The sequence below is a fragment of the Onychostruthus taczanowskii genome, unplaced genomic scaffold, assembly GCF_017590055.1.
Source record: "Onychostruthus taczanowskii isolate IOZ18803 unplaced genomic scaffold, ASM1759005v1 scaffold57, whole genome shotgun sequence".
NCBI classification, from domain to species: domain Eukaryota; kingdom Metazoa; phylum Chordata; class Aves; order Passeriformes; family Passeridae; genus Onychostruthus; species Onychostruthus taczanowskii.
The window spans coordinates 4,788,663-4,800,808 of record NW_024503346.1 but is presented as its reverse complement, the minus strand read 5'-3'; the positions used below and the strand labels follow the sequence as shown (position 1 = coordinate 4,800,808).

At 39.4% G+C, this 12,146-nt stretch overlaps 1 protein-coding gene across 2 annotated transcripts in view; it reads right to left on the bottom strand.

The window, feature by feature from the left end:
• OSBPL2 (oxysterol binding protein like 2) overlaps positions 1-12,146 on the bottom strand; it is a 34,404-nt gene that overhangs the window by 10,284 nt on the left and 11,974 nt on the right. For both annotated transcript variants that reach the window (XM_041417855.1, XM_041417856.1), the window contains 5 exons: positions 5,154-5,301; positions 4,840-4,915; positions 3,502-3,636; positions 2,365-2,462; positions 1,501-1,683 (listed from right to left, as the gene is read on the bottom strand). In XM_041417855.1, the coding sequence (XP_041273789.1) occupies positions 1,501-1,683; positions 2,365-2,462; positions 3,502-3,636; positions 4,840-4,915; positions 5,154-5,301 (640 nt within the window). The remainder of the gene's footprint in view (positions 1-1,500; positions 1,684-2,364; positions 2,463-3,501; positions 3,637-4,839; positions 4,916-5,153; positions 5,302-12,146) is intronic.

The window sequence follows — 12,146 nt, the reverse complement described above, 5'->3', positions numbered from 1 at the left end:
TGTCATTTCCCATACAGAGAAATAACAGATCATTGAAGTCTCACTATTTCCCACAGCTCCTTTTCTTCAAGGAGTCTTTAGAACAATGACTACTCTTCAGCTGGGTGAAAGAATACCAGAATCCCTCCAATTCACCCCCCAGCCTTTAAACATAGCTTTATTCCTGAACTGTTCTGACACAAATTCTTTACAGCATAAACCAAAACACAATACAAGGCACTTATGATCAGGACTGAAGAATTGAAGCACTTTTTGTGCTGAAGAAGTGAGAGAAAAGTGTCTTTAAATGCTCTGAAAAATAGTCATGGTTAATATAAAGGCACAATTTAATACTGACTCACAGCTTTGCTTCCCAAACAGCTCCTTGTTCACCCAGGCCCTGAGCAGTTCTCAGACTCCTCAAAGCAACAGAATGGTCTGAATCACAACACTGAGAGGCTCAAAATTTGATTTAAACTCCTGCTGCTAACTTGGAGCAATTTCTTAAAATAAATGCTTTAACTGTTTATATTACAGTTTAAATCTCAGCCTTGATTAGGTTCAGCAATAATTTTAATAATCCTCTAAAGAAAGGCTCTCAAGGAACAAACATTATTTTGGTAACACCTGCATTCTGCACTAACATTCACAGTTCCTTCTACATCAGAAGAAATTTCCTTTATTTCTATCATCATTTATCTCCAAGACCAGTTCCTACTTTTATGAACTTTAGAATATTAGATGCCAACAGCTGAAAAATTAAACTACTTCCAAAAGAAAGTACAGGAAAAGTCAATGCCTGCTATGCAAGGCAAGTTTTTTATTGAAACCAAATGTCTAGAACTTTCTTAACATTTCAAAACCACCTCAGAGTTAGGCCTCAGAAAGGCTTTTATAAAAGCACCAAATGCAGAATACTTTATTTGTAACTGTTCTAGTGCATCCTCATGTCCCACTTGGGAGAGCTCCAGAGTCTTTGTGCCACCAGGACACAAAACAACTCGTGGGACGTCACGTAATTCATGAGAGACGAGCCTGGGAGCAAGCTGGAGAGGCATTCTTGATTTTGGTAGGAAGCTGATCCTTCTCTGGAAGGATCCTGACAAGTTTCTCCTGCTCCCTTACCACACAGAACAGTTACTGTGAGATGCAGCTCTTTCCACACAAACCACCAAAACCAAGAGCAATACTGAAAATTGAGATGAGCGCGAACAGCCCAGTAAGAGAATTTTATCTCTACATCTAAATTTTACATGCCTTCACAGAACTAGCTTTCAGTAACAACCAATATGTAAGAAATGCTAATTTTCATGATGGAAAAACTGGGTCAAATTGCTACAGCTATGGAAGCACAACACAAAAAAAAACCCAGCTCTGAAATTAAGCAGTGAAAATCGACTTTATTGCAAATAAATTCTTACGACATCTTCAGCAAGGGGTTTTTAGGTAATCACCTCTGAAAAGCCAACATGGTTATTACAAAAAGTAAAAAAAAAAAAGTTATTTACTTCTCATACTCACTTCAGAAGCTCCAAAGTAATTGTTCCCCGAGGCTCTGCTTCTATACTCTTTCCCCAGAATTTTAGTTTGGGATAGATTGATCCATGAAATATGAAGTCCTTATTGAGGCCTTCAGAATAAAATGCACTAATAGGTGGGTGGTGGCTGACTTGTTCAGATATAAACCTAAATCCTAAGTCCTCCCTGGCAAAAACAAAAAAAGAGCATTAGACAGTAAGCATGTTTTTAATATTGCAAGAGAAAAGATTTGGTATTTAAAAAAAAAAAAAAAAAGTGAAGTATTTTTAGATTAAACTGAAGGTGAGACTTTTCCTTTTCTAGTTCTGTGACACCTTTACAATTAATGAAATTAAAGGATTTTTACTCTGAACACTTTCCTTTTATACCCCAAACCAGATTACTACCCAGAAAGGCATCTGAAGAAATTTCACTGAAATAACTCATGAAAATACAGAGACCCTTTGGGCAACATGAAAAGGTCTGACTGAAAATTCTTTACTCTACAGCAGACATGTCATCCATTTATTTGAGCAATCTCAAAATCCTTCAGACTAATTTCTCTATCTGACATGATCAACAAAACAATATTAAAATTAATTAATAGTGTCTGCTCAGGAAGCATTTTTGGTGGAAGAACATGAACCAATTTTTCTCTAAATAATTCAACGAATATTCTGCCTAAACTTAGAAATAAAATTATTAGCTTTTATAAAAACTTCTCAGAAATTCTGAGATAGTTTGAAGAAAAGAATTTTAGCTATACTCAGAAATATACTTTAGTGGTATTTTACTACAACCAAACCAGTGTGAGAGTCTGCTAACTCAAGAACACAAACAGCCCCAGCTCCCAAATTAAATTACTACCTGATTAATTCATAGGTTTCTCCTAACAGTGGGTTAAATGGTTTGCCAGTTCTCTCCCACTGAGAAGCTACAGCAGAAACTGCAAAAGCAGCTACAGCCTGTAAACAAATTAAGAACACATTGTTATGAGAACAGTGCATTAAAGCTCTAAGTTTATTGTACTTTATTTGTTGCACATTGCAGTATTTATTATTCCAGAAAGGAATTGCTTTATATTTCTGAAGGCAAAAACATTTGTAAGCCATAGAAAAGTGACAAAGAAGTGGGGAAATAAAAGCACTTTTTAAGAATCTCATTTCCAACAGGAATTATTGTCTGTGGTAAACTCTGTCAGATTACACTCTGCCTCACCTACTTCTAGAAGATCAGCCTGGTTTTTTAAATCTACTTTTCCCCCAGCTTGGACTGCCCCCACCCTCAGCTCATTGGGAACAGATCCTCACTCTCCTAGTGCCAGGTAAGAACCATTTCTAGCACAGATGAGACTTCCTGAGCCAGGCCAGCAGGTTCAGGGGACAATCCAGTGTCAGGGGACACTGAGGAGCTCCTGCAGGCTGGGAAATGGAGGTATGGACACAGGAGCCAAGATAAACCCTCCACTGCACTTGAGTAAAACCAGAGCTGCAAGTAACACCAGCACAACGTGGTGCACACAGGTGTCACCATATTCACTGTCCTGGTGTGAGAGCAGCCAGGTGCTGTATCCTACTCCCAATAACAACCAGTTTTGGAGAAGAAAATTGTGGCAAATTTGTCTCTGTCACAACAATTTTTCATCTAGGAAGTTCAAAATCATGAGGTCACTCAGCAAACCAATTTAGAGTGATATAAAGCCATGATTTCATCTTCACAACACATAAAACCATAAAAAAGTCCCAGTTAAAGAAATGAGTTGAGATCCTTGGGCTGGTCAATTGTGGTACTTTCCTTTTAAACTCTGTGCATGCATGAAGGGTCAAAGTGTCACAAATATTTGACACAGTCACTATGAAAGAAGAAACTCATCTAGACAGACAAACTGGGCATTTTTACTGCAGCCCCTGAGAAAGAGATACACTCAAGTGAGAAACTGTCTTAAAATCAAAGACTGGGAGAAAAAAACTTGTGAATTACCCAGAAGGTGGTGGGGATTCTTACCTGCATTCTTTCCAGGGGATCTGCATGACTACAAGCCTTATTGATGAGGTATATATGCTCCATATATTCTGTTATCCTTTGAAGGAAACTCAAGGGCTCGTTGAAGACAATGGGCATTGTAATCTTGGACAGCTCCTACATAACCAAAGGGCAGGTTGATTTCTTAGACACAACATTAAGTAAACAATTGGCAACAACAAGACTTTTGGAAAAAAATGGTGGGTGAGTTTATTTATAGTATTCCTCAAAGGATATTTGGCAAGCCTGTAGCAGATCTGCTACAGCTGAAAGGGGCTGGAAGCACTGCAGACCCCTACTTGCAATCTGAAATAACAACTTAAAACATTGATTCAGCTAACCTAATGAATTCACAGAGAATGTTACCTTCTCTGCTGGGCTCTGTGCAAAGCAGAAGAGGTTAAAATCTCCCTAGGGAGCAGCAATAATGTGCCAGCCAGCTTTGTGCTGATACTGAAGTGCCACATGCTCCTTGGAAAACCTCACATGCTTATTTGCATAAAATCTATCTATTTCACTGCAGCAACCACAAATTATTCTTTGAAAGGAACATTTACATAAAGAATAGCACTTGAATTGCTCTAACAGATTTTAGTGGTTTATTTAAGCAGCCTGTTATTTGTGTCAGACCATTTCTGGCTGCGCAGATAAAGACAGACACAAAGTTCACACAGAGATTTCCAACTCCCCAGGTCTTTTACTACACCCAAGAAAATGTGGCTGTTTAATTACAAAGTTGCACTCATGAGCATTAAAACATCTGCTTAAAACTTAGCAGAAAGCAAAATGCCACCAGATGAAGTTAATGCAGTATTTTCCTCACTGTGGCACAAGCAAGGGGAAAAAATGTTAACCTTAACTAACTTCAACTGATTTGGTCCAAGCAAAAGTTTGAGTAGATAGGTCACTCATCCCACCAAAAGGGGCTTTGAGAGAACAACTGTATCTCCTAGATGACATTAATTAATAAAATAAAGTCCTAAATCACCTTTTGATGAGTAAAGAATAAAAAAAAAGAGAGCAGGTAAGAGAGCACTGTGTCAATCAAACATTTGATTATATTTTAACAGCTCTAGTCTAGTTCTTAAAGGACAGCTTCAAAAATGCCAATCCACATGCTCTAACACCTAAAGAAGACATGGAAATACTACTGTTAATAAACAAATATTGAGATTTTGGGAGTTGCAGTTTAAAATTGTTTCCTAGTAAAAAAACAGGAAAATGCACCATATGTTATTTTGTGTCTTGATGTTTAAGCAATAAAATTAATCAGCTGACATTAGGAGACCTAACACAGATGCTTCACTCAATCTAACTTACCAGTCCAATGCATTTTTTTAATATGCTCCACACGCTAAAATCACTTCTAGAAAACATTGGAGCAGGTAATGATGTCCTGTAATGGGAAAGAAAAACCCAACTGTCATTATGAGTTCACTAAACAACAAACCATTTTCTTTTCTATTGAAGCAACTTACAAAAGAAGCAAAGCATCCCCCAGACTTGGCACAGGAAGCAGACACATGAAATGACTTTCCAACCCCAGAAATTACCCTCTGAGAAGAGCAATGCCCCAAAAGCTGTGAGCCAGCACATGCTCCACTCCCATCTCCTCTGCAGCTCTGTGTGTTTACCTGTGTCTCTTAATCCCATTTTCTTGTATCTCTGTTTCTCCATTATGCTTTCCAGTGCTATTGCTTTGGTGTGGCTCTAGATCAAGCATTTCTGGACCTTTATGATTTGCTTCTGAAAACTCTCCTGAAGAATTGTCAGAATCAAAGCCTGTATAAAAACCAAAATGCAACAGTTTTCTTAGGAGCCTTACCATGCCACAGAGTGCCACTCACATTTTGCAAGTCTCACACCTGAAGTATGCCTAGACTAGGTTAGTTTATTTTAAAGACTATCAGAGTGAAAACCCTTATTAAGTGATTTAATTTCCAGGAGTATTATGAGCCAACTATTGCATTAGAATCAAGAATTATCATTTTTCACGCTGCTGAATATAACACTAATTTAGAATCTTAAAAGCTCTCGAGTAGCTCCTAATCAGATTAGCAGCATTTTCACTTTTCCAGAGCTGCAGTGTAATTACAATAATTTGAGTTATGTAGTTTTCCTCAAAGACACCAAATAAATTAAATTTACACTGCTAATAGGCAAGGAGAAAAATAAAAAAAAAAAAGAGAAAACAGCTATTTCACGATGCAGGGGCAAACACCCAGATGACTGGAACCACAGAAATGTAGGACATTGAACTTTTTGCCACCCATACCTGCAAATCATCTAACACCTCCCTAATGGTTGCACAGGAACATGTGGACACCAGGATGAACCATTCCCTGAGCTCTACAAGTGACCTGCAGGAGGTGGCTGCACTTCCTATCTCCCAAATCCATCCACTTGGTCCAGAGCTACTGGAAACCTGCTTGGACCAGCTTTAATCCCTAAATGTTAAACTAGCAGGAACCTGTACAACACAAACTTGTGTTATCAAGCAGCCCTAAGTGAAAGCTGGATTAAACCAACAATCCAAGATTCCAGTCTAATGATTTTTAGCCACATAAATTACAAATACAGTAATATAAATAATGACAATTTTTGCATATGGCTCTGAATTAGAAGATTTCTAAAGCATTCTGTGCACCTCTACACACACCCCTGGTCTCAATCAACAGCAAGAGGCCTCCCCTCAGTGCTGCAGAAACAAACCACTTGTAAACCACAACAGCATCCCCACAGAGCACCCTAAAATGATCTATTAATACAATCCTTCACAGCTGCCACAGCACTACAACACAAAACACTGCTAATCAGTCAATGTAATAAAGCAACATTTTTGCTGAAGTTAATTCTGAAATCACTAAGTCCTTTCTGAGTGCCAAAGGGGTCAATTCTTCCTCAAGACTTTAGGTTGCAGCTTCCAATTTAAGAGTCAAAAAGCATCATTAAATGTGGGTATTTGCTGGCATACGCTTTTTGCCATGGTTTTAAGGAATACATAACAATTTTTGCATTCCTTTCATTCCAGCTGTCACAGCCTGCAGCCCCTTGTCTTTGTACTGAGCTCCATCACACTCAGCTATGGCCTGTCCCCGAGTCAGCTGTGGGTACAGAACTTCATTCCAGCTATCACAGCCTGCAGCCCCTTGTACTGAGCTCCCATCACACTCAGCTATGGCCTGTCCCCGAGTCAGCTGTGGGTACAGAAAGATTCTGAAACATTACAAACCCTGCAAACACTCTAATGGAGTAAAGAAATCAGCTGTGACAAGGATTATTCATTTTAAATGGACTAAAATGCTGTGATCTTCTGCCATTAACTTTTTTACAAAGCAATACTTCAACTTTATTTTACCTCTCCAATGGCTGCTTTTGCTGCATTAGAGCAATTCATGCAAGGCACACAATCCAGAAACAAAAAGCTGCACTTTTTTCGGGGATCAAGACCATGGCAATAATATGCAGAACTGCACCAGGAAGTCCCAGTGATATGATCTTAGTTGGTAAACAGCAGGTGTAATGGGTGATGTCATGTCTCCTAGGTTTTGATGTCACAAGAATGTAATTACACAGCAATAACCACACCTTGGCACTCTTGGTACTCAGCTGGAAAGCATCACAGTCACACATAGATTCAGGTCATTAAAATGAGGACTACCCTGAAACACCTGTCTTAAAAAAACCTTCAGTCAACTCACAACAAAATATTTCTGATTTTAAAATAGTATGTTTAACCATATATTCGCTTTTCTGGAACCTGTTACAGCACAAGCAGCAAAATAACTTATTAGCTTAACTATAAGTTGGGGGGAAAACACCTTTTTCAAGCTCATCCAAAAATCTGATCAAGTTCACACAACAACAAGGAACAGCATCACTTCAATGGGATTAACACACCTAGATGTAAAAGTAAAGCTTCACAAAAGGATAGTCCACTGGCTTATAGGGGAATAGTTCTGAAAAAGGTTACTGTGATTTCAGTCTTTATATTGTACCTGAAACCCTGCAAATCCTATCCTGCAAATCCTATCAAATGGTCATTGTGTTATCCACATTAGTGTTTGTTTCCTAGGATTCAGAATTGTTTTGTCCTGTTCTTGTAAAGCACATGAGGAATTTAGATTCAAGTATATATATTATTTATGGACAACAATATGTCATTGGTAAGTAAATAAATGTCAATTCAAATGAGAGTCTTGCAGACAAACAAAAATTAAATCCCTGCTCCAGAAAAGGAAGTACATCAGAAGGGTAAGTCTGCTTTTATTAGAGTGCACTTCCACCTAATTACTTTAAAAAAAACACCGAACCAAAACCACTATGGTACACAGCCAGATAATCACAGACTTTCAGCTGCACTTTCCACCTTAGCATCACATGACTTAACCACTACAAGCCCATTGAGAAAGCTTAGGAAGATGCTTCCCAATGATGTTCTAGGTATTATAGCTCTATTAAGAACTATCCAGACACTGTTTTATGGAGAGGAAGAAAAAGAGCACACAGAAATGATTTGTTGTAGTTTTTCTAAGATCCAAAAAGAGCCTTACGCCAGCTGCCAATAAAGCTTTGAACTTGAGAACCCAGTAGTTTATTTACAGGACAGTTTTCATACTGAAAAGCCACTGGGAGTGAGGATAAAAATGGAGATTTAAAAGGAGGATGGGAACCAGAGACAGAACTACAATGTCAACAATTAGCTTAATCAGAAGTCCCACTTACATGTGTTAAGAGTGAAACAAAACCTTTTAAAAAGTCTTAAACTTTCAAAGTAAAATACTTAAGTTGGGTGCCAACATAAATATATTTCAAGAGCTTAAAGAAAAGTGACTTGCCAGTAACTTTAGTTCTCTTAGCCTTCCTCTTCCACATCCTGCAGATGAACCAAGTCCACTCAGAGTGTGCTGCCCACGAGCCAAGGCAGCAGAGGCCCTGCTTCTGAGTCATGGGCAGGGACACCAGCCCTCCCCTCTGGACAGTCAGCAACTTCCCTGAGCAATAATTAATTGTCAGCCAAGGCAGAAAGGGAATCAAAACACCTTGGTACTGAGAGCCCTCACACCTACAAAGGAATAGGGATAAACATACTGGAAGTGCAGACAGCAAGTGAAGCAAGAGGTATTGTTTTTATTTGCCAGAAGTTAACCATTCTCCCCTCTCCAAAATAAGTCCATTGTCACAAGCTGTAGCTGATGGAGGCAGGTTGGCATTTCACAACATCTGCAATTCTTACACAGCCATTGATTCAGTCTGATCCAGACAGAATGAAAATATATCAGTTTGGCAGATAACCTCACTTCCACCTCCCCACGTGAAAGCAAAAACACCCTCACAAATACACCTGGCTGGATGAACCAGCTGAGCCTCATGGGCACAGAACACATTTCTGTGGAACTCCAGGCTAATATTTAAAAAAGCAAAATTAAATTATTTGTGTTCTCAAAAATAAATTACCCTGGTAAACAGCCAGGCATTTTCCTGCTTTGTGGCAACACTTCCACAAAACACTTTGGCAATAAGATACCTGACAATATTAATGAAGGATACAGCTCAAAAGAGGTCCCTGATGGCACACAGTCTTTACAAAGTCTGTGATGACATTAACACACCCAAGGTGACAGAGAACAAAGCTATATGCTCCTTGTCTCACAGAAAAATTCAAAGCTGAAATTCATCTAAAGATTGACCACCTTTATCCTGATCCAGCCTCACAGAAGGCAGCCACTGGAATTTGACAAAAAGCAGATTCTTGGCAGCTGTGATGTCTGGAATAAGTGAGATCACAGGTAACATTCCCAAGGGATTCCCTAGGGAGCAGTCATTCATGAGGTAAGGCTGTCAAGTGTCAGCTATGCTAATAACCTCTGACTGCAAAGAAACTTTTCTCCCCATGGAAACTTTGTCACCAACTCGATCCACCCCCTTGATTCATCAACAGCCCAGTCCATGCTGCAGCTCCAAAAGTGCCATCATCATCCAGTCAGGGACAAACCATGTGCCAGGAGGATGATTCCCAATCACACAGCACACAGTTCCCTCCCATGACCATGTCTTTTGGATGACACGGGGACAGTGTCAGAAGCAGGAAACTTCTCAGCCAAGGAGTTAAATCCAGCACTATGAAAATCAGGGGTCTCCTTAGGAGACATTTGTATTCTACAAGTGGATGTCATTAATTAATAACTATGGAAAAGCTGTGACTCATCAAGGAGTCCATACTACCTTAAAGGAGGCAGGAAACCACCTGGGCTGCTGCTGAGTGTGCTGCAGAATTCTGGAGTAACTCCCAAGAGTCCAAATGCTCTAAGCCTGGTTTCCTCCCTACAGCACACAAACCCAGCACCCAATTCCTAAAATCAGTGAACTTTGGGAACACACTGCAGCTCTTTTTTGGGGAAATCAAGGCCAGGAGCAAGAGAAAAATATGGTGTACACACTGTTTTCATCTCAACACTAAAACACAGCTGGAAAATGTGCTCATTCCTGGCAGCCACATCCCAACCCTAGACTTTGAGCAGATTAAGCACATCTGAATGCAGCTTCTGCGCTTCTGCTGATCTGACCTAAAAACAAGGAGAGCATCCTTGGAAAGAGCAGACTGAAGAGCCTGCCAAGGGAATTTAATTTTTTTTAATCAAAAATTGGAACCTCAGATCCTGAAGTTTTCACTGGGAAACCTGGAAGCTCACCTTGGCTCAGAAAAGACTGTGATTGTGGAATCCTGTTGATCTCCTAGGAGTACTGCACCTACACCTGCCATGTCCAGACCATAAAAAAACAAGAGACAGGCAGGCACTACCAGGATCCACCTAAAAAATTCACTAAAGCACCATGTGAAAGATCCACAGTGTTAACAGGAGCAGGGAATTACCACAGACATCAGCAGCCAGGGAACATGAATGCATTTATAGAGGTTCTTGGTGTCACATTTCTGAATGACCTGGACAAGACACAGCTACAAAGAACTAGGTCTGACCTCACTAGGTCTGTGCAAATAACTCAAACTGTCAGCATCTTCTGAAGCACCCAGCTGGAGAAAGGCATTGAGCACCTGTCCTTAAAGACAGACAGTCCTGAGGGAGAACAAATCTGAAGCAAAGTATTCCAAACCTAGCACTCCTCTAAAACCAAGTACCAGGCTCCAAGAAACACATATAACATGTATATATGTATATAAAAACTTATTTCCTGCCAGCACATTCCACAGCATGAAAGAATAAGATGAGGATGGAACAAGGAGTGCTCACAGAACTGACAGACAGCCCCCCAGCTCTGAGCAGAGTCAGCCAGGACTGCAGGTACAAGAACAGCTCAGGCACCACCACCTGGAGCTCTTGCAGGGGGAATCAACCTTGAGGTAGGGGGAAAAAAGAGGAGGAAGAGGAGAGAGGAAAAAACCAGAGTGTCTAAATGCAGATGAGTCAAACAACAAGCACTGTGCAGTTTCTGCAGCAAGGGACAAAGGAATGCATCACCATCAAAGCTGTACAATGCAGACCTCATGTTTAGAGGTACATTTCACACCTTTTTCAGTGGAAAAAAAAAATCTAGTTCATTTATGGCATTGACCCTGAGTTCTTGGAACTGAAAGATTATTAATGACACACAGAAATATTTTAATGGTACAATGGTTTGATTTTACAGATGAATTTGGAGTACTAGTCCCCATCACTCCCAGCTGGCATGAATGCAAACCAAATTTCCTCTCTCCTCTGTGACATAGTTGTGACAAGTCCTGTACAGTCTGCTGTCAGTCACACTGCTTCACCCAGCCCCCTCTGTTTATTCCTCACATGAATTTCCAACCATCCATGTCTAAGTCTACCTTACCCACTTCTATCTACCATGCTACTTCCATTCCTGCAGCTTTCACTCTTACCATTATTCTCTTTTCATTCCTGTGATTTTACATTCACTACTTCACACTCAGTATTTCTCACTTCACCTCTGTTACAGGATTTCTTGAGAGACATTTAAGTGGAAATCTTTAAAACTGTTTGAAATCTTTAAGAGGATTTCCTTTTTCTTTATTAAAATACTTCAAGCATTTTATTTCACCACTAAAGCCATCTAAAAGCCTTATAAATAACTGTTCATCCTCATTAGTTGAAAGCAAAGTACTATTTGATACACTGCTCAAGTGTGAAGTGACTCATGTTTGCTTTTTTAGAGAAAATAGGATTGCAAAGACTTTTGGCTCCCTATCTTAAAAACATGCTTTTACAGCAATTTGTTTCTGACTAGAAAAACATTTTCTACTTCAATTCTTTAGAATAAGTTTTCCATTAAAATAAAAAAAAATGAATACAATAACAATAAAAACAACCCACAGGAAATATTTCACCTTTCAAAGGGTCTGCTTCTCAAGCTGCTATTAAAATTGATTTTCACAGAAAATAAAAGCAAGACCTGGCCACTAAAGGACTGTTATAGTGATGAAATAATAACTGGCATTAATCTTTAACAAAAAAACCCCTCATTTCCAAGCCTGGACACGAGCTACAATTTTCCTTTTCTACTTTTCAGAAGACAGCACTACAAGTTTTACCAACCCAAGTTTACTTTTAATTTATTATTAACAGCCATATATTACCAGCCCCCCACCACACACACAATGCAACTTA